The sequence below is a fragment of the Coffea arabica genome, chromosome 10c, assembly GCF_036785885.1.
Source record: "Coffea arabica cultivar ET-39 chromosome 10c, Coffea Arabica ET-39 HiFi, whole genome shotgun sequence".
Classification (NCBI taxonomy): Eukaryota; Viridiplantae; Streptophyta; class Magnoliopsida; order Gentianales; family Rubiaceae; genus Coffea; species Coffea arabica.
The window spans coordinates 46,963,531-46,986,903 of record NC_092329.1 but is presented as its reverse complement, the minus strand read 5'-3'; the positions used below and the strand labels follow the sequence as shown (position 1 = coordinate 46,986,903).

Here is a 23,373-nt window from a genome sequence, read left to right as displayed (position 1 = left end):
AAAATATGCAGGATTTAATCAAAGAAAGTTAGGTTTAAAACCCAGAAAAGCTTTCTAAAGTTTTCCTAGTCCTACTCAATCCATTTGATAAAATTCCCAATTTTGGTGATATTCTTTGAAAAGGTATACCTTCAGTTTCGTAGGTCGAAAAAGCACAAAACTTACACCGTTAGAAAATAGACTCGAATCACTAAGAGGTTTTAGAAGACATCTTCATGAAATTCAGTTCATAGATTAGTCAAATTTCAGTTCAAAACTCACTGCTATCACAAGTAAAGAAATAGAACAGTCATGCCACTGGCCATTTGGTCCAGTGGTCATCACCATTAAAGGTGATGCTGGAGGTCAGGGGTTCAATCCCTGCCTCCCACAAAATTGCCACAATTTGTGGCGGTCTTAATTGACCTTCATCGATGGAGTCTGTACTCACATCGAATCCCCTTCCCTTCCCCCTTAGACTAGGCTAGATTAGGTTATAGGACATCTATCGTTTCGACAAAAAAAAAAAAAAAATAGAACAGTCATGATTTTCAAGAAATTTGCAGATTTGTCGGTATTTATAAAAATTGAACTAAACCCTGAATTTTATACCATTAAAAGCTCTATGAGTCTAGTTTCAAACGCAACAAACGGAACGCAATTCTAACTTTTCGATACGAAGTTATAACAAATTTTCCAAAATTGCGCAGAGCCTCCTATGAAAATTTCCAGCAAGCAAATAGTTTGGAAAACTAGGTTTTTTCCCTCTTAAACCTCTTTGTTTTAGCTCAAGATCAAATGTCTTGAACAAGATTATGTCAAAATCACCACAAAATTTCTAAAAAGAAAGCTAAAATTCCTTCTCTCTCTCTCGGCCAGCCATAATAGAAATTTTCCAGCAAAATCTCCATCAAAAATTTCACTTTCTGGCAAATGCACTATATCATATAACTAATATTAACTAATATGTCATGAGACATATTACATATATTCTTGGCAAGCAAATCCATCACAACTCCACATATATATAAAGTTTCAAGTAACTACATCAAGGCTGGAATTTTGCCTCTCAAAGCTGAAAATTGCATACCAAGACTATAAATCTCCTATTACAGCTGGAAATTTACCACTAAAGCTGAAAAATCATATATAGAAGCTAGAAAACCTCATATCAAAGCTAAAAATTTCATATCCAACCTCATATCAAAACTAAAACATTCATATCAAGGCTGACCAATACATTCCAAAGTTGAAAATTGCAACCTACTAAGCAAAACCATGAATCTCCCATGAAATCCATCACAATCAAGTCATATATTGCTTAAATTTCAAGATAAGAAGGAAAAGAGATACGTGTTAGTGATATACCTCAAACTCTAAGAGAAATGGCAAGACAAGAGCTGTTCTTCCTCCTAAAAAACTCCACCAAGGCTCACCTCTAAGCTTCCCTCAAGATTGATCGGAGTGGATTAGGGTTTCACGTCGATTTTCTCAAGAAATCAAGGCTGAATTTTTTTGTGGTTTTCTCCCTCTTTCTCCTCCCCAAATTCGTCCAAGGTCAAGGAACAAGAAGAAAAAATAGTGAAATGATAAGAGTTCAAGTTGGAAAAGAAAAAAACTTGGTCTTGGTCAAACTTTGAGGGATGAGTGACAAATGGCAAGGTAAGGTTCCATTCCCATCTCTTTGTCTCTCTTGTGTTTCTAATCATATATTATACTTTTCCAATTAATTCTTAACACTTATAATCACATAATCTCTCTTGCACAACACTCCTTCTTATCCACCAAATATAGCACGCACATCTCACTAGTCGGTCAAATTATCATAATACCCTACGAAACTTAACATGCCTCAAAATTATAAAAGGAAAAAGAGAAAAATCTTGACTTAACCTTTAAAATCACCATCAAATTAAGGCTAGTAAATAGACAAGTAAAGTAAAATAAAAGAAAATATAAATTAACTCTTTTTTTTCAAAAATAAGACGAAGTAGAAAATAAATTTTGGGTCCTCACACTTAACAAACTTTTTTGTTGGCCAAGTGGGCCGGACCTGGCCCCATTAATGTTCCTAATCACACACATAATATGCCATTACCTCTTGCAGCAATACCATCATCCAAAAGCAGCTCTATTGCCACATTCATCCTTTCCAATTCAGATTTGAATTGGACAAAGTAGGTTTAAATCCATTAAACTTGCACATTCAATTAGTCATTGAAAGGAAAAAAAAAAAAGCCACGAGACCATACCTATATATACATATATATATATATATATATATATATATATATATATATATTCAAAAGACGATAAAATCTTTTCTAAACCTACTCCTACTCTATACTAGGGGGAGAGGGATCTAAAGAGGTCTAAGGGAAATTCGGAGAGGACTAAACCACTACGGATTTAGATTGGTGCCTACGCACCTGTTGGCAAACTTTTCCAAAAAAATCTGGATTTTTTAGAATGCAAGGCAAGAGAATTGATCCCTTGACCTACACCCAAGTAGAGTTTTAAAATTCTTTTGGTGGCTAACTATTCTAAGAGTAGTTGGTTACGAGAACTTACCTACATGGCCAACCTGAATCTTGACCGAAGGAATTCACCCTTTTTAGTAACATTTCACTAGGTTGGTCTTTTGCTCCCCCTTTGTCCCAAACAATAGGAACATGAACTATTTTGAATAATAGTTAAATTGAAGGAAAAGTAACATTATTAAATTCGTAAGGGTATGTTATGAGTTTACTAATAAAGAAATTAGATGCTATGCTAATTAAAATTTTCATTTGTTAATAACAAGATTTTACTTTTTCTTGAGAAAATTGTCTTGAGCATGAATCCTAAAATTAGATCTCGATTCCAACCTCTTCACTTTTCCTCAAAATGTCTGAAAAATTGGCTATGCTAATTTGGATAGTCCGGGAAAAAGTCCTCATAAGATTATTAAAACACATGCATAAACAGTGTTAGTTGGGATAACTTAATTGGAACAAAATTTCTTCTTTAGAGGCCTCAATTGAGATATTTTTATTTTCAAGGACTCTATTGACACTTTGGTCTACTTTTAGAGGACTAAAATGATATTTAATTGTTAGGACTAAGGATCAGACGATAAATTCCAAAACCTTATGGATTGCAAATGTGTACATCTTAATTTCGAGGGACAAACGTAATATTACTAAAGCTCAGGGAATGGAAGTGCAAATAATACCTCGCCTTTAACAAGCTTACAATCCTCAATGATTGATTAACTCTCCACGCTATTAGATCAAAGGGTTCCTAAACTCCATAGCCAAAAGCTTATATTCTGAAAAAAACAAAAAAAAAAACGCCAAAACGACAAAATATGGTTGGTCACCCGTCGTTAGAGGTAACGAAGACGGTGTTGGAAGTGGCGGACGTGGCGTTTACCGCCATGGAATGTTGTCATCACCACCACAACCACCCTAGCCACCACGACGAAACGACGCGGTCGAGCCCTCAATTGAGCGAAGAAAAATTCAAAGAAGAAGAAGAGGAATTGGAATCTTTACAATCGGAAAATCGGCGGCTTAGATCCTTACTCGAACGGAATCTCAAACTTCTGGAGAATATCTCCCAATCCCCTTCTTTATTACAAAATTGTCCTTCCGATGTAAGTCTGAAATTGTATATAATTATCTTCGTATATTGAATCTTGTGTTTTATTTTTGAACTTTTTGATTTTTATATTTTGTTCTTTTTTTTTTTTTGGTAGCTTCATGATCGAATTATATCTGCTGTGAATTCTGAAAGCTTTTTGAATAAGCTTGAATCAAAATCTGGGGGCACTGGTTGTAAATTTCCCTTCGATGAGGCTTCAGGTTTTTCTTTGTATTTTTTAAATTGAGGATTTTGTTGTATTTTTTGGAATTTTTATTGACTTTGGAATTGATTTGTTAGAGGTGGATTTGGAGGCAGCTGGGATTTTAATAAATATAGACCAGAAGGAGCCAAGTTGGTGGGTTTGGGTCACCGACGAGATGACTCCTAGTAATATTGAAGAAGAAAGTGGAATTGATAATGAGAATTATGTAATTGTTAGTGAGGAACATGTTGTAGATGGAGTTGCGAATTTCATGGCTAGATGCATTCTTTCGAATCCAAAAGCTAAGGTTTTTTAGTTAAAACTTTTTTTGTTAGAATTTTAGTTGTCGAATGGTATGTTATTTGATGGTACAGTTGATTTTACTTGTTTTGTCTTGCTTTGAATTGCAGGACTTGACTCCTCAGGAGCTGCAGAAAGGTATATTTCTGTATCCTAATTTCTATGTTTACTTGCGATTTTGCTACGTTTGTTAGTTGTTTTGGCTCAGCTGCTTGTCATACTATGCATGTGTTCTTGCCATGATTAAACATGTAGGAGTCTGTGATGAATTTATAGCTATTTAACTAAACCTTTAACTGGTGACTTTTTATTTGTTTGTTGAACAGTAGGATTTAGGGCATTGGCAAATGTCTTGATTTTGTGTATTAGCCGTCTGTTGAGAATGCATGTAAAGCATTTAAAAAGAATAGATTGGCCCTGAAAACAGCTTTTGCTGTAGCTGTTGAAGAATGAAAAGCTCTTGAACTTATTTTTTTTAACTTTTATCTTTGGTAGAAGAATGGATGAAGTTATTCTAAAGGGATTCAACACTGTTTTCTAATTGGAGAGGGCAATAGATCCAGGAAAAGTGAAAATAAAGAACAATGAGTTTGCTGACAAGTGCTGAGAAAGACTTGTGTAGTTTGCTCTTCTCAAGGACAAGTGATAGATGCATGTATCTAGTTTAACCATGAATCATGGCCTTATGGAGGTTTCACACACTGTAATATTTGCTAGGTTAATTTGAATATAGGAAGCAAGTGGGATTGTAGACGTTTCGGTTGATTAGAAGTATTCAATAAGTTGACCTTTGTTGTTTCATCTGTGTTTTATTTGCTTGTGAGTAATTTTTTCGTCTAATGCACCTTTATTGCTGTAGTTAGTTGTCCATTCTCCTTGTTAGTGGGACTGTAGATGTTTCAGTTGGTTAGAAGTATTCGATCAGTTGGCCTATGTTTTTTCATCTGCATTTTATTTGGTTGGTAGTAATTTTTTGTCTAATGCACCTTATTGCTGTAGTTTGTTGTCCATTCTCCTTGTGCAGTAGCTTGATATTTTGATGTTTATTTTTGTGGTCCTTTTGTTATGTATATTTTGAATCCCTGTCCTGATTTTGTCATTTATTGTAATTTTCAACATTTTGCTTGAAGGTCTTCTTTTTTGTCTTGCTCCCCTCTTGGCTATTTGCTATTTTATTTGTCAGTAACAGCTGCCTTTTTGTGGTTCTCAATTAACTACTTGCAGCCCTCACAAAAGCTTTGGGAGGCTTCAACAAGGTGGATAAGATGTTACACATATGGACTGCTGCAAAGATGTTTTATGCCCTCTCCACCTGGGGACTTGCTCTTGTAGGGTGAGGTCTTAATTAGAATGTTAATCTGTCTTATTTCTTTTGTTTGTGGTTTTCTTTTGTTCACTTTCTGGTCAGCAATTTTTTTTCTTTTTTTTGGGGTGGGGGGGGGGGGGGAGTGGTTGTGATCAGAATTGATGAACGGTTCCGGTCATGAAGTTAGGCTAAATAGCTTTTGTTCTCCTTGAAATTTAATTAAGCATTATTGGGGGGAATTACTCAAAGATGGTTTGGGGTTTGGGCTGTATGGCATGGACTCCTACCGCATTTTCTATTAAATCAACAAAAAAAATTGTCGGAGCAGGGACTTTAGCCTAGCCTCCAGGTACATTGGCAAACTAAATTTTTAGCTTAAGAAGATCATAGTCTATCTAGTTAAACAATTGGCCATCTGAACATCTTCCTTAGACCACTAACCACTTGCATTGCATGTCTCATTCAGCCAGTTTATCGCTGGGTGCGAGTCCCATCTCCATCTGCTTCATGCATGTTTGCCATTAAGGGTATTAAGGATTAGTTTCGTCCTCTAGTAAATTTCATGTGAAAGTCAGAAAAAAGTAAATTTATTTTTCTTTTTGCTTCTCAAAGCCTGGTATGTTTACGTGTATGTAAATCAATTGATTGAAGTCTGCCACTCACAAATGCTGTGTTGATTGTGTATATCATGGGCACTTTTATCTGCTGAAGCCTTATGATTCTTGTATATGGCATATATGGTAGCCCATACTAGATATGCTATTTGAACAACTGGAAGCAACTTTTATGTTGTGGAGGAAGATGTGCTCATCGGAACTTCTTGTAACAGGTTGTACAGAACTCGAGCTGTACTAAAACTAGCTGCAATGGGGGTTCACACGACAAGCAAGGCTGTCCTTAAAGCTCTCTGAAGTTTGTTTTGTTTCCTTGACTTTAAGGGGAACAGAATCCGCCTTGGATTTGCTTTGAACAACTGTAAATACAAGGAACTGATCATTGGCTCTCTTCAATTGACTTTGAAAATGTAAGTATGTTGTAAATTTGATTGCTTCTGTAAGTTTGCAATGTTCAATGTCATTTGGCTCTCTCTTTATTGTGTCAATGAACCGTCATGGAGAAATCTACATGGTTTGTCAGACTATTCTGGCTCCATTTTGTGCGTGTGGATGTGAAATATTTACTATAAGAATTATACATCTGGATTTCGAGACACTACTATTGTTTGCCTTGGCAGTATTTCTACTCGTGGATCAGCTGGCCTTTATGAGGAATCGTGTTAGTGGAGGGAACAATTTGACAAATATTTCTTTGCTTGTTGAATCTTAAAAGTAAGATTTACCTAAAAAAATGTTTAAAAGTAAGAACTTAGTCCTAGAAAAAGGAAAAATAAAAAACCTCAGAATGCACATAGCCCCATTTTTCTTTTTCTTGTTTGCTCAGGCAGAGGCAGACTACATTCTGCATGTGCAAAGGGCCCCAAATCCATTGATGTAAACTAGGAAAGGTAGTTTTGTATGCTTCGTTGCTGCTGGTAAGAATACACGGAGAAAAACCTAACTGGTGTCTCCTTTTACCGCGATGTCTTTGAAATAAATCATTTTTTCTGATAACTAGTCATCATTTTATTATTATGCTTGGTTGAAAGGAATATATGCAGGATACTAGGCTCTGTAAATAATAGATTAGTTTAGCTAATTCTTTATCACAAGATCAACAAGTCCTTTCTCGCACATGGGATCCACAGTTTAATGGAATTACTCGTCCGGTGTGAATGATTCATTCAAAATAAGGAATGACATCAAATTTAGAGGCAGTCAAGTGTCATCCACTAGCCAGCTAAATTGCTCTTTATAAAGAATGGTAATCAGCATTCCCTAGATTTTGGACAGTGTAGCACGCCCAATTCCTCTTCCGGAAAAACCAACTCCCTTTCAAACAAGAAAAGGGAAAGAATGAGCAAAGGATGGCTCAACTTAATTTTCGTTGCTGCCTAACATCAAAACTATTTCCCATTTCAAAATAAAAAAGAAGGTGGTTTGGTTTTTTTTGGGTGGGTGGGTGGGATCAAGAGATTTTATTGGTCTATTGGTAGAATGGCAAATCAGACTAACAAATTGCACTATTCTACCAAAGGACAGGAGGAAATTTGCAGGAGACCAAGACAAGTGTTGGTTTTTCACCAAACATTAGAAAGCCAAATGCAGAATCAAATGCAAGATGTTCAGTAATTTGGACTCGGCTCCACAGGCAGTAAACAGAAATGTTCGCCAATGGACCGTTGGATCCAAGAATACAGAACGGACTATTCTTCATTCCTCAGTAATACATACACTGAGGATCGAGCAAACCGCACATTTTCAAGTGTTGGACTCTTTGGCTGTTGAGACCTCTGGTACAAAAATGGAGGATTATAGTGAAGAAATGATGCCATATGAGCATGTGTTCGGGCATATCAGATGTGTACAGGCATGAGTTTAGAAAGGCCAATCGTTGCACGTTCATGGCCAAGCTCGGAGTTTCTCAACGCACCTAGTTTAGTTGGGATATTTTGCTTCGGTCATGTAAGGGGTGCAAAGTTTCCCAGAATAACTTATTTAAATCCTGTAGTTACTTGTGTATTCTCTTGCCCTTCTCCGCCCCCCCAGGGCTCCCAAAAATAAAAAACAAAAAACACACACACATGACAACCCAAAAAAAAAGAAGAAAACAAAAAAAGAAAGCAAATGTCTGATGAAAATCATGTCAGAAAAATGGAAAACGCTTCTAAAACAAACACAAGCAGTTAATAAGACGCAGCTTAGTCTCATTATACTACAGTTGAATCAACTAAGTGCCTGTCTGGTCGAAGATTTCAACAACATATTACAGCAAGAGCAACAGCCATTCCATTAAAACACTCAAATAGATATAGATAAAAAGCAGGTAAAAAATTAGAAATGCCAGAAGCACACTGGTCATTCAAAAATTGCTGTTTTACTACAAAGAAATGGTTTGAATAAGTGTTCATTGGATCTCACAGTGCATTAGACAGAAAAGATAAGATCTCATTATCTCATAGCTCATGGGTGGAAAGAAAATTACAACCCAAGTGGCAACAAATTCCTGAGATACAACGCTAAGAGAAATGTAATAGGAAAACCTGCTAAAGGATTCACCACCGAGGAATCAGAAGTAGCAATTCCAGCACTTCCAGCTGGGCCATTAGCAGGTGGAAATTGTATAGTAGAGCCAGTAGAAGGCACCACTGAAGATATTGGAACTGTTGGAGCACCTGCTATTTCAGAAGGTGAAGGAGCTGGTGCAAATGAAGAGTCTTGGCCAACTAATGATGAGGGATCTATGAGTGGTGGAAATTGCTGTGGTCCTACATGTTAGGGATCCCAAAGAAGTAAATGAAGTATGCAGAAGGAATCATAAATATAAGCAGAAAAATGTAATTAAGCACCATACAATCAACTAACAAAATGATAAACATTCTATTAAGAGTCATGCTGTTTGTCATACGGTGGAAATTACTGTTTGCCATAAGGAGAGCCGTGGCTATGAAAATCACAGTGAATGAAAGAATTTGTGCAAAGTTCTGTGCACTGACATACAAAACTGGACCAAAAAACCAAACCACTGCAAAGCAATAGGGTATCATATCATTCTATACCTGGGCAACGAGGCTGAAGGGAAGAGGACAATCTGCCAACAGAACATAATAGAGGGAATCAAATAATTATAACTACAATTTTACAATCTGATATAAAAAAGCATGGAGAATCAGAGAAAAAAGGAAGCGGAAGGTATGCTCCGAAACATGGAGCCAATTGAGAGACATACATGGTCACAATGCTTCCATTTACAAATCCTCCATAACTGCAAGTAGTCACATTGCAACCAGCACTAGTCTGTTGCATTGTTATATTTCCAAGCATGAGGTTGCTGTTTTTGCATTGCATGCTTGAACAAGAAACTGCTAATGAAGCTGGCGTGCAGTATAAACTACAGAAAACCCAAAGCAAGAAGTTGATTCATGCATAAGCAAATCAAATCACATTCCCAGAAATGGCAAAAGATATTCAGTTATGTCCCAAAATCATTCACTCACTTGCGAGTCCCCGATCCACAACTGCATTGAACACAATGGCTTGCAGTAATAGCATAACTCCCGTTAGGTACGGACAGGGCATTATCCAATGCGTACTTTGGGAAACTAGATGAACAAGCTGAAAGCAGTAGCTTACCATTGTCATAATTATAATCATAATTATAAAAGATTAAAAGGATTTTTTTTTTTTTTTGAGGGGAGGGGGAGGTGGGGGTGGGGGGTGTTCGGGTGAAGAGGGGTCTTACCGGGGTGCTCCATGCTCATACTGTGGGATATAACTTGCAACAAATATAAATAACAAAACTACAAGAATATTGGGGTAGGGGGGCACTCATATTACATAAAGAAAAGGAAAAAAATCCCAAAAAAATCTATCCTTAATTGGTCATCCAGTAGTTCCAATACTAATCAAGAAGATAATAACATCATAAAACCCAACTAAAATTTGACAAAAAAATAGACATAAAGGACATGAAAGTCTCTAACTGAACCCCAGTTTAACACGAAGACACTAAATTCCCCATTTAGAGGTGCCATTCCTCAAGCAAAAAGTACAACATTTTAAAGGTTGTACCTAACGCTTTAAAGATTGTACATTCACTTGTTCTCCCCACATGGTCCTCACTTCTCAGCATTAAATCCCAGATAAAAATAGCTCTAGCCCATTTCACGTCAACCCAAAAAGGGAAAAAATACGAAAAAAATAAGAAATAGAAAAATAAAAATGAAAAATTACAGAACAACAAAATCTTTACCAGATAGAGGAATTGCAAGAATATCGCCATCCTTAATAGATGGACTGCCCAAAGCATTCACATTCATGAGATCAGTCAGCGTGGTGGAGTACTTGGACGCAATTCCGGAAAGGGTATCCACCGGCCGGACAACATACGACATATAAACCGCCGGAAGATTGTTATCCGTCCCATTGAAACAAGTACAAGGCAATGGAATCACAAGCGAAGTCCCCACATTCAACACAGAAGGGTCAGAGATGGAGTTAGCATTAGCCTCCTTGATCTGGTCGGCCGATACCAGCCCACCATAGATATCATCGGCGATGTTGAAAAGGGTGTCGGAAGGGCGAGTCTTGTAAATGGTGGAGGTGGATTTTCTGATGCCGTCGACGCAAGAGCAAGTGATGGGGACCTTGAGGAAGAGCTTCGCCGGGAGGATGTAGTTTTCGACGTCCGGGTAGGAAATGTCGACGGCGTTGGCCGTGAGGAGGGCAATGGGGTCGACGTGGAAGAGGGACGCGACCTCGGCGACCTTGAGGTCGGTGTAGAGCGTGTAGCCGACGACGGCGGAGCAGGAGTCGAAGTTTGAGCAAGGCTCTATCGTAGACTTGGAGGAGACGAGAAATGGAAAGGAAACTAGAAAGATGAAGAGCAGAGATGATACGGCGTCGTACTTGGGCTTCTTTGTAGGCATTTGTGGAGCGTACTGAGGAATGGTAATATTAACAGAAGAGCTGAAACTTGAAACGACGTCGCAGCCTGTAAAAATTATTTGAAGGGCGAAAAAGAGGGGGAAAAAGGAAAGAGAGATGAGATTTTGGAAAGTTTGAGTTTGATTTGGCTTCTTTTCTTTGGTTTTGTTAGAATGGTAAAATAGGTTTTTGGTTGTTTTGAAAGGGCAAAATAGCTTAGGAAAGTGAACTAAATTTGAGTGCTGTTTTTGGTTGTTTGGGTAAGTTTTGGTTCTGGAAAGGGGATGTTGCTTCGTGGTAGAGGTCAGGTAGATTTGGTTGGAGACTTGGAGAAGGGAAGAATTTGTGCTTGCCTTCGTTTTCTTTTTTCTCTTCAATTTTCTTGGGGTGGGTTTGGCTATGGGGAAAGAAGAGGGCCAGAGGATTTTGGGGGGTTTTTGGCTCGGGGTGTAATGGAGCAGGAGGAGGCGGAAGAGGAAGGGGAAGGATACAAAGGAAAGTTGGGTGGAGGGGACAGTGGTCAGCTGGCTTCGGTCTCGATTTCCGGGACATGGTCCTACTCTTTGGCCCTTTTACTAAGGCATGTTTGGCCTCGCTTTTCTCGGACGAAGTTAGATTTTGGAAGTACTACTTCAAGTAACATTTTGGACTTCCTTCTTGGTTTGATTATTTTAAGTGATAATAAATTTTAATTTTGAATAATTAGTTTTTGTAATATTCTTAATTATTTTTATATTTTGATTATTGATTTTTTAATGATTAAAGAAATTTAAAATCTATAATAATCCAAAGAATAGTTTTTGTTAATTCTGATTATCTCTATAATTAGATTTTATAAAATCTAAAGCAATCGAGAGCAATGTCTTTATTCTTTTCTTTTTTTTAGATTATTATTTTCTTTGGTACTAATTATATGGATTTATAAGGTGAATTGAGCCCATCTAGATTGCCATTTTTGAAGTTTTTGTAAAAAAATATATTGTACCAATTTAATAAATGCGAGATAAAAGAGTAACTAAAAATGAGCTCGCAAAACACGCAAAATTTTTTTGAAAAAAATGATAATTCAAAAAAGGGCAATTAGGCATTCCTTTGTAAGAAAAGGGAAGAATTTGATAAATGTACATTTCGGGAGTATTTTTATATGTAGGCAGTATAACTATATTGGTGGACATAAAGTGCCTATAATTAGCTAAGGGTTGTTTTAACAAGGCTTTAAGGGTGAATTATCAATGAATGCATTTTTCCATCCATAGTGCACATGCTCATATTTGTGGCTTCTTTTCTATTTAAGACTTTCCTTTACTTAATTTCATTTTTACCACAAAATAAGCTAACTAGGACAATCAAATCAATTGCTAGATTTTTCTTTTCCAATACAATAGTAAGGAAAGGTGAGAGTTAGGGGTGGCAATTTCCGACATAACTCGAAAATACGACACAAACATAACACAAAATTAATGGGTTTGAGTTGAAGTTTCAGGGGTTTGGATCAGAATCGGGTCGAATCCGAAAAGAAAACAGGTCAATTTTGGGTCAATCCGTGGGGGACCTGATATGACCCGATATGATCCGTTTACGACTTAAAAATAATTTAATAAACATAAAAATTATGTTATCTAACTAAACTAAGTTATTCTTTTTTTTCAAAGGCATTAATTACTTAATTCTAAATGAATTTATTTAACTTGTGTGAAGTTGAAATTATTATATTTGGACAAATAATATATTATATTATATTTTACTTTTATACTGTTTTAATTTATTTTATATTTGGTTTGGAATAAAACACTTTTACGGTGTTTAATTTATTTTAGATTTGGTTTAGAATTATTTATTTAAATTTTTATTACTTGATTATGTAATTAATTTTGTGAGAAATTGATTTTATTAGAAATTACAGTAATAAATTAATAAATTAAAATTAAGTTTCGGGTCGACCCCCGCCAACCCGAAATTTTCGGGTTCTTGTCAGGTATCCTGACCCATTTCAGGTTGGTGGGTCAGGTTCGGGTCAATGGATTTCCTGTTATATCCGAGTCTCAATCCGACCCGCCAACCCAAACTCAACCCGATTGCCACCCCTAGTGAGAGTTAAGAAGTAGGGAGGAAAAAGAGGATATTTGAATTTAAAATATTTAATTCTTGAGATATTAATTTTAGTCATTAAAATAAGGCTTCATCGGCTAGATAAATTCATTTATTAATTGTTAATATTATTCAATTGCTTTAGTAAATCTTAAATATAGTTCTCAAAAAATTAATTAAAAGATCCCTTTTAGTTATCTATGAACCTGTTCTCAATTAATTGGTTAGATCTGTTCTTAGTTCATGACAATAGAAAATATGTTCTCTACTACTTTTCTTTTAGTTTTCGATTTTTTTTAAACCAAACTAAGGAATTACAAAATACATGCTTTTTGGATTTTAAGTTTTGGCTTTTCAAGAATCATCTTTTGTCAAAATCAAAATCAATTGAGAACAAGCAAATTGTTTATCCAGCAAATTTCAGGTAATGTACTCCTCCAAAGTTTGAATTTCCTGAAAATTTCATATAAAGTTATGAAAACATATGTCATGGCTTTTTAATGAAACACCACATTAATAAAATGCTGCCAAACATTACCTAAGATGTCCTCCTCGTCGCGGTTTTCCTCTCTGCTGTACTTTCTATAAACGACGCTAAAGGCAGACAGTGTGATGAACCGTGGTTCGGAGACATGAAAGTAGATTTCCAATTACACGAATAGGAACCAAAAATGCCTGGACTGTTGTAAAACTAATAAAACGAAGATACTACAATAGGAATTGAGAAAGTATTAGAGAAATAGTGAATGATATCCTTATATTTCAACAAGATACAAAAGTCCTTCCAAAGGGTGTCAATGTACCTTTATATATAGATACTACAAGATCAAAGGTACATAAATCCTATTAAACACCCACTACTACAATAATATGAAAAAACCTATGAAACGGTTTCTCCACTACATGAATGGATTTATGAATTGTAACTTCTATATATAATGTAACCATAAATCAAGAATTAATCCTCTTGAGAATACAAAGGGACATCCATACTTTTAATTGTTTCATAACACTCCCCCTTGGATGTCCATTACACAAAGAATATGTCTCGTTAAAACCTTACCAGGGAAAAATCCAGTGGGACCAAAAACCCTAGTGAAGGAAAAAGAGTACACTATTCTTGTGTATTAATTTCTTCCCCTGATGCAAATATCATTTGAAATCTTTTAATCGTCGCATTCCAATATTCTTTGTCAATTGCACTGAGATATGGTACTTCAGGACCAAGTATCTCTTCATCTTTCTCTTGCGATCTAAAAGAATCCTTTTTAGGATCTAATGATCTGACGACCATTGGAGTACTTAATATATGTGTCTTATCCATATAAAATCGCTTTAATACCTTCCGGGTATATGCAATTTGGTGGATAAAAATTTCACTTTTCAAATGCTTAATTTGTAAATCAATGCATAATTTTGTCTTTCCAAAATCTTTGATCTCAAATTCTTTTTTCAAATATTCAACACTATTTTGAATCTCTTCAGGAGTTCCAATCAAATTTAGATCATCAACATATACAGCAATTATCACAAAATTTGATCCATTTTTCTTAATAAAAACACATGGACATATTGGATCATTTGCATAACTTTCTTTAGCTAAACATTCATGAAACGGTTATATCACATATGTTCAGATTGTTTGAATCCATACAAACACCTTTGTAATTTAATAGAATAAATATTTTTAGAATTTGATTTGCATGCTTCAGGCATGTTGAATCCTTCGGGGATTCTTATATAAATATCATTTTCAAGATTCCCATATAAATATGCAGTAACGACGTCCATTAGACGCATATCTAATTTTTCATATACTGCAAAACTCATAAGATATCTAAATGTGATAGCATCCACTACAGGTGAATACGTTTCATCATAATCAAATTCAAGTCTTTGTGAAAATCCTTAAGCTACTAACTTTACACCTTTAAGTGTTTGGACTACAAGTCCAAAAACTTTTCTTTTAATCAATAAATCCAATTTAAATTGGATCGCATCTTTCCACTTTGCCCAGTCATTTCTATACCGACATTCATCAACCGATTTAGATTCATGATCCTTATCAACTTCTATAATATCAAGTGCTACATTTTATTAGACTGCAATTAAATTTTCTATAATTTTATTCTCTTCATAAGTTGGCTCTTCAGGAGCAACCTCTTCAAGAGGTTGAATTTTGTCATGACATTTAATCTCCGGAGATATTTGAAATCAATTTATACCTTATTTAGGTAGGCCGGCCTTAAATTTATTTGTAGCACTTGTGCATGTCCTTCAGGAACATCAATTTTAATCAAGGTATTTCCTGCAGGAACAGTTGATTTAATAACTCTTCTGGAGTCGATAATATATCTGACAACTGGTTTGCAATTTTCTGCAAATGAATAATTTCTTGAACTTCCAGTTCACGTTATTTTGTATGAGAATCGAGGAAATCCAATTTTTCAGGTGATTTCCTTTCGGGTTGATTTCTTCCTCCCCCTAATGTCGGGAATCGTAACTCATCAGAATAAATAAATCATTTAATAGATCACTCATCAAATATTTTACGATATTTAATCGTAAAAAGTGATTCATACCCGACATAAATTCTAAATTTCTTTTGGAGCCATATATAATATAAAGGGAGTATGTATAAATACTTGTCGGCTCTCAAATATTCTCACTTTTGTCAAATCATATATCCATTGGGATCAGTAAACTTCTGGTTTACTGCAATTGATGATTATAAATCAAAATATGAATAAAGACAACTATATCGATAACCATTTCTCTCTCGAATGGTTATTATAATATAATTAACCTTTATCTCACTTGATTTCTAAATATGATCTTTATTATTGTCTCATTTAATGTCTCAATTTGATATCCATTTCAACGGATATTCAAATTCAATAAATTCTTCGAGACATGGTAAAAAATAGTGCTTCATTTATTATAAACTTTTCTCTTACAGAGAGAAATATATCAGTGGCTCTTCTGGAGCTTTCAATCACTTAAGCACTACCACTGATTGTGTGTCTCTTTTGTTGAAAAATAGTGTATATAGTAGCATTTATTAATGAGACACATATCATTGTCATCATAATTCTTATGGGACAAATATTATCACCATAATCCTTTGATCCCAAATATTTAACATTCATTTCTTCTTCAGGAAGAAAAGTCAGTTATTGTCATAAATTAAATCAATCATCATACACCTTCAGGGCGTTTAAAGAAATTGGCCATGTGAAAATGCTATTATAATTTTGATTCGTCAAATGTACTTCGGGACATTTATCTTTAGGACCTTTATTTTTGTGTCCTTATCATTATTATCCCACTTCAAGTGGTAACTTTTTCTCTTGTCATGGTAAAATATATATTTACCAAAATCATAATCATGACAACAACCATAACTAATAAATTGAAATTTAGTCGCATTCACTTCTGGGAATGGACTAGAATTAGCATGCAATAAGTACAAAATCCTTCTCAAAATTTCTCTCAATATTGCTACTACAAGAAGATATTTGAGAAATATGAAGAGAATATTATTTTCAATTAAGAAATAATTCTAAACATAGCAGAATTATGTACGAATTATGTACTTGCAACCATAAATAAATTTATCATACCAGGCTTTGAAATAATGACCATCTTCTAGTGGCCAAATCTTTTCATTAAAGAACGACCATTTTCAGGTGGTCGAATCTTTTTCTTTAAGTATTTCAAAGGACAAGTAGATTCTCAAATATAATTGATTTTCTATAATAGCATCTCCAAAATTCATTGCATCAGAATATAAGTATCTATAACAAATAATTATAAAGATAAATAAGTAGAATTGAAAGGAGAAATATTACTTCAAAGATGTCAAACAATATATGTTTGTGTTTAGTGGTTGCTCAACAGTAGGTACTTGTATTTTGCGATAATTCAAATATTAGCCATAAGAAATTGAAATAAGTTTATGGATCAGAAATTTACCTCAGAAGTTACTTGAAGAAATGTAGACAGAATTTTGGCAAAATCTTGTATTTCACTTTTGTTCAAGATAGAGGCTCCGTTTTCACCTTTTCCTCAAAAATAAAGACTCGTGCTGATAACGTGTTGTAAAACTAATAAAATGAAGATACTACAATAGGAATTGAGAAAGTATTAGAGAAAGAGTGAATGATATCCTTATATTTCAACAAGATACAAAAGTCCTTCCAAAGGGTGTCAAATGTACCTCTATATATAGGTACTACAAGATCAAAGGTACATAAATCCTATTAAACACCCACTACTACAATAATATGAAGAAACCTATGAAACGGTTTCTCCACTACATGAATGGATTTATGAATTGTAACTTCTATATATAATGTAACCATAAATCAAGAATTAATCCTCTTGGGAATACAAAGGGACATCCATACTTTTAATTGTTTCATAACATGAACCAGAAATGACTGAATTGTGTTGGTCAGGGTCAACATTCAAAAACCAGTGGGGTTGATTTACGGTCCCCCATAAAGTTCTTCCCCCTACCGGTCTCACAATGAGGGAGGGATACGATGTTTTTTTTTTTTTCACAAGTGAAAGGATTTTAACTTTAGATCTCTCATTTATACTCTTTATTTTTAAATTATCCAATCCATCTTTTCTCAAGAATAGGAGGTTATTAAAAAAATGAAGGTTGAAAATTCAAAAATACATTTTCATTGCTAGGTTGAAAATTTTAAATTTCCCAGTAGGTCTACAGAATGCAAAAAAATTGCAGGGCTAGAATTAGAATTGGGGTATCTTGAATAGAATTTTTCAACCTTTTATTTCGAAAGGAAATTTAATTGGGTTTGAATTAGAAGGAATCAAATCCGAATTCTAACTTTTTTATTTTTATATTTTTTGATATTATTGCAATTAGCTCATATTAGTAAGATCAATACACACTGACTTACAACCGAACAATATTGGAAAATAATTCACAAATGGTTCGAGAATTATTAACATATAGTTAGACTAAACAACTCCGATATAATGAAACTTAAACCCATGACTTTCAATGTTTTTAAATTTGGATCGGAAAGTGAACCAAAAGAGTTTTCAATTCACAGTTTGACCAGTTTAACCTCGGTTCAAAGGTTTAATTATTTTATTTATTTTAGTATTAAAAATAAAAAAAATTTGAAATCCAATTAAACAATGCAACGCTCTGGCCTTGATCCAAGAAGAATACATAGTTATTCTCTCTCTACTAGTTCTTGCTAAATATCTGCCATGTCTTTCCAGAGTGTGTTGAGATTAATTGTGGGGGGAGGGATGAGTTGAGTGGTTTAAAAGTAGGGAATATAAGTAAGAGATCACAAATTTGAATTTTTTTTACTTATATAAAAAAATTTTTAAAAGATTAATTGTAGTGACACGGGATGATTTTCTGAGTAGTGGCGCGAAATTTCATATATGAATGCTTTTGACCAGCCACGCGAATATGTATTGTGTGCATATGCGTAGGACGGTATTTATTGGGGTGTGCGTGATTCAAACAAATGAAGGGAAACGCCAAATGTAATAAGCCATCAAATATCACGCCTTTAAAAGACATGTAATTAAGAAAGGCTAGACAATTATAAATTATCTATATGTCTTACGCCAGTTTGGGAGTTAGAAACTAGTAATTTTTTTTTTTAAATTAGTGAAAATCTGACTTTATAATTAGTGAAAGCATGCCTTTAAAAAATAAAAAAAAAAATGTGAAATCCGATTGAACCTCCTGGTTGTAATTGGATTTTACTTGTTCATGATCGAATTTAATCGATTCAATTGAATTTTTGGATTTACCATTGAATTGGACCGGAGGAATGGCCCACAGTCGAACCAGCTAACCCGATCCTATTTTCAAAATATTGATGACCCTTATGTTACTTTGTATTTGAATGGCATACCTTATTGTTTCTTTGACTGCATTTAAAAGTTTTATTTTATGGAGCCCTTTTATTGTGTCTAATAATTACCGCATAGGAGCTTAGTTGAGTTAAATCGAACTCGAATAGTTAACAACTCGAGCTATACTCTAGTTAAAATATTTAAGTTCGAGTGTGATTTTATTTTATCATATTTGAGTTCAAACTCAAATCAATTAGATCTGACTTAGGGTGTATTTGATAAAACTGAAAGGGAAATTTGCCAAATTGGTCCCTAACATTTTCCAAAAACACTTTTTTAGTCCCTAACATATAAAATCAGCCAAAATGATCCTTCACATTTAAATTATGAGCCAATGTGGTCCTATTGCTCGTTTTTGCTCATTTCTCCGGCTAAAAATAGCACGCCCCCCTCACGTGGTCATTTTTTTAGGGGCAAAACCGGAAAACACATTTCATTACCGGTTGAAGGTAAAAGGATAAGGGACCACTAGCAAAATACACATTTCACCTTTGGCCCTAAAATTACAGTTCGAAGAAACCCTAATTGCATCCCCAAATTAACAAGCATAACATGGAAATGTACTACCGATGATGACGACGACAAACCTGTAAGGTGTGATTGAGAAAAGATTGAAGGTTTGGCCACAAAATCGTAAAGAAAATCTTCGAAAAGATGCAGAATGAATCGGGAAAATGGGACTTCACAAAGGCTTACGGTAAGTTTTTTTTTTTACCAATGTGGTTAACAATTGTTGACGAATCTTGCTTAGAACTGTATTTTATGTTAATTAATTGAAGATTGTTCATTATTTTACTTAGTTTTGCTGTGGTCCCCAATTTTTATTTAGTTTTGCTGTGGTCCCTATTTTTATTATGAAAGGCTCCACCTTTCTGTCATGGTCCAAAGTAATTGTCGTTTTAATGGCTGACAGGGGCCAATGAGATGCATTTTTCTATTCGTATACACTTTGGAGGTGAACTTAGAGATACAGGAAATAGAGACTATGTAGGGGGTTCGGTTGACATAGTCGATGGTTGTAATCCAGAAAAATGGTCTCTGTGTAAGTTGGACGAAGTAGCTAATAAACTTGGATTTGAGCCTTATACAGTGGGTTACTACTACCTGATTCCTGGTAGGAATATGGCAGATGGATTAGTGTATGTGTTGCAAGAGGATGATGCTGCTGAATTGGCTAAATTAGGGAGTATGTATGGGTTAGTTGATGTGTTCTTCATTCATCGAAGAACATATAATTTGCCTCATTTTGCTGTTGATGAAGAAGGAAGAAGGCATGATAGTAACAGAAATAATGAAGAATCTGTACATGTGGCCACACCAGAGAATGTTCAAGAAAAATCTGTACATGTGGCCACACCAACACCAGCTACTGATGGTGGTTTTCAAGACTCTAACATGGATGGAGGAACTCCTTCACGTACTGGTAAGAGGATGAAACAGATTGCGAAGAAGAGAACTTCACCTGCAAAAAGATTGAAAATGCAGCAGAGGAGAAAGGATGTTGGCCATCAACATGTTACTGCTCAGAGTGGTGTTAGTGGCAGGAGTGGATCATACCAAAGTGCATCTCATGCTGCTGAACATGAGAGTGGAGGAACTACAAAAAGTCATGCTGTTGATGATAAAACTCCTGATGCTGCTGAATATGAGACTGCTGAGGCTGTAGAAACTGATGTAGGTGAACATGCAACTGATGGAGCTACAGAAATTGATGGTAATGAAAATGAAAGACATGGCAGTAGCAGACAAGGAAGAAGAGCACGAACTAAGTCAAGGAAGACATCAAATAGAAAGGCTGAAGGTAAAAAGTCATTCAAAAAAAATAAGGAGCAGATCATAGAGGATATTGTCTCAAGTGATCCCGAGAGTTTGTATGATAGCGAATATGCTATAAGTGATGAGGAAGAGCTAATGAAATCTATTAGTGAAATACCTCCAGATTGGGCTAATGTTGCTAAACAGTTGAAGACAGCAAAAAAAGGTAAAGAAAAGGTACAAGAAACTGCTGTTAATGAAGAAGATAATGAGTGCAGCATGGAGGAGTCAGATAATTCATCACATGATGGGCTGCACAGCAATGAGAGTTCTGAAGATGAAGGAAGAAGTAATGATATGGACAAAAAGAAGTTTAGAGTATTCAATCCTGCAACAGGGATGGATGACCCAAAGTTTGAACTTGGGTTGTTATTTAAGTGTAAGACTGACTTTATCAATGCTGCAAAATCACATGGAGTGAAGTATGGAAGAAAAATCAGGTTTAAGAAAAATGATTCAAACAGATGCAAAGCTATATGTAGAGGCAAGAGATGCATGTGGAACATATATTGCTCAGTTAGGAGTGATAAAGTGACATTCCAAATCAAAAGCATGCTGCTGACTCACACTTGTGGTAGGACAACCTATCATGGCCTGGCCAGTGTGACATATTTGGCCAACAAGTATTTGGAGGACATTAGGCTGAACCCAAATTTTAATGTAGGTGATTTTATGATAAAGGTCCACAAGGACTTGGGAGTTAGTATCACACCTAATGTGGGGTATAAGGTAAGGGCAAAAGCTAAAGGGATGATACATGGTGATGTCATGTCCCAATACAGCAAACTTTGGAGCTACTGTGAAGAACTTCAAAAGGCAAATCCTGACTCTAATGTGTTCATGACTACAACTGAGAATAATGAAGGTGATGATGAGTTTCAGAGATTCTATGTGTGTCTAGATGGTTGTAAAAGAGGGTTCTTGCAGGATTGTAGATATGTTGTAGGTCTTGATGGATGTCACTTAAGAGGCTGTCACAAGGGAGTTCTTCTCACAGCCGTTGGTATTGATCCAAATGATCAACTATTTCCGATAGTATATGCTGTAGTTGAGACTGAAAATAAGAACTCTTGGAAATGGTTTGTAGAAGAGCTAAAGGGTGACCTTGAAATTATTGATGAAAGCATTTGGACATTTATAACCGACAAGCAAAAGGTAATATATAACTAATTTTATCTTCAATTGTTGTTATGATAATACTTAGTGACAGTAATATATGTTTGATTTTTTATTTCATTTATACAGGGGCTAATTCAAGCTATTCAAGAGGTACTGCCAGGGGCTGAGCATCGCATGTGTGTACGGCACATGTATAATAATTTCAAAAAACAACATCCAGGCCTAGCTCTCAAGGAAAGGATATGGGTTGCAGCACGAGCTTCTTATAGGGACAGATTTGCTGGATTGATGGAGTCACTAAAAGAGGTTGATGAAGGTGCTTACAATTGGTTGGTAAGTCATACTTATCCAAAGGAGTGGACAAGATCACATTTTAGAACAAGTGTGAAATGTGATATTTTGTTGAATAATCTGTGTGAAAGTTTTAACTCCACAATCCTTGATGCTAGGCAGAAACCAATTCTTGACATGTTGGAGACCATTAGATTTTACTTAATGGTTAGGATAGAAAAAAAAAGGGAATGGATAAAGAAATACACTGGGGAGATATGTCCTAAAATTCTGAAAAAGTTGGAGAAAAATAAGCTTGCTGCAAATGACTGCATTCCTAGCCACTCCAAGGACTGGAAATTTGAAGTTAGGTGCATGTATGGTGATAGGTATACTGTGGACCTTATTAGTAGATGTTGTAGTTGTAGAAAGTGGGATCTTAATGGCATTCCTTGTGCACATGCCATTGCTGCAATTTGTGACACTGGAGAGGAACCCGAGAAGTTTGTACATAATTGCTACTCCAAAGAAGCTTACATGAGGGCATATGAACCCATGATAAGTCCAATGAATGCTGAGCACATGTGGAAAAATTCTGACATGCCGCCCGTGCTACCTCCTGAGAACATAAAACTTCCTGGTAGACCACGAAAGGCTAGACGAAGGGAGCCAGATGAACCAGCATCAAGTAAAAAGCAAAATAAGCAGCAGCAAAAGCTGTCTAGAACTGGGCAGATGGTGTATAAGTGTCGAAAATGTAACAAGACTGGCCACAATAGTAGGAAGTGTCCAAACCAGACACAAAATGCCTCTGCTGAGACTGATTCACATGGATTTGTTACACCTACACCTCCAGTTCCTACGTCAAATACTCAGATGTCTGAGGATCTCATGGCAGATGCACCATTGGGAAGTCAACAATCTACATCAAACCATTCTACTGCTGCAAATACTCCAGTGAGTATCATAAACATCTTTTGCTTGTCAAATACTCATATTTTACCTTTATGTTATCTAACAAGCCTTCATTAAAATTGTCAAGATGGAGAATATTGGGAAGTACAAGTACAAGTGCTCTATCTGCCACCAATATGGTCACACCAAAGGCAGGTGCACTTCCACTGTTGCAGAGCTTTCTCGAGGGCAGGCACATGAATCTTCAAAGACCAGTGAAAAGTAAAAGAAAAATTAAAGTGCTGGTGGCTTGTTTAAGCATCTTTTGGTGGCTT

General features: G+C 35.4%; 2 protein-coding genes across 2 annotated transcripts; one reads left to right on the top strand and one right to left on the bottom strand.

Moving 5' to 3' along the window:
* The first annotated feature begins 3,221 nt into the window (after positions 1–3,221).
* Positions 3,222–6,626, top strand: LOC113713585 (uncharacterized). The gene is made up of 6 exons (XM_027237339.2): positions 3,222–3,616; positions 3,719–3,824; positions 3,904–4,115; positions 4,219–4,246; positions 5,333–5,441; positions 6,244–6,626. Exons 1-6 carry the CDS (start codon positions 3,329–3,331, stop codon positions 6,323–6,325), a joined length of 825 nt encoding a protein of 274 aa, XP_027093140.1. The 5' UTR covers positions 3,222–3,328; the 3' UTR covers positions 6,326–6,626.
* Positions 6,627–8,351: 1,725 nt separating this feature from the next.
* Positions 8,352–11,475, bottom strand: LOC113713584 (lysM domain-containing GPI-anchored protein 1). Its single transcript, XM_027237338.2, has 5 exons — positions 10,263–11,475; positions 9,508–9,625; positions 9,240–9,401; positions 9,070–9,101; positions 8,352–8,778 (listed from the first exon to the last, which is right to left on the bottom strand). The coding sequence occupies exons 1-5, from the start codon at positions 10,936–10,938 to the stop codon at positions 8,492–8,494; spliced, it is 1,275 nt and encodes a 424-aa protein (XP_027093139.1). The 5' UTR covers positions 10,939–11,475; the 3' UTR covers positions 8,352–8,491.
* Positions 11,476–23,373: the final 11,898 nt, after the last annotated feature.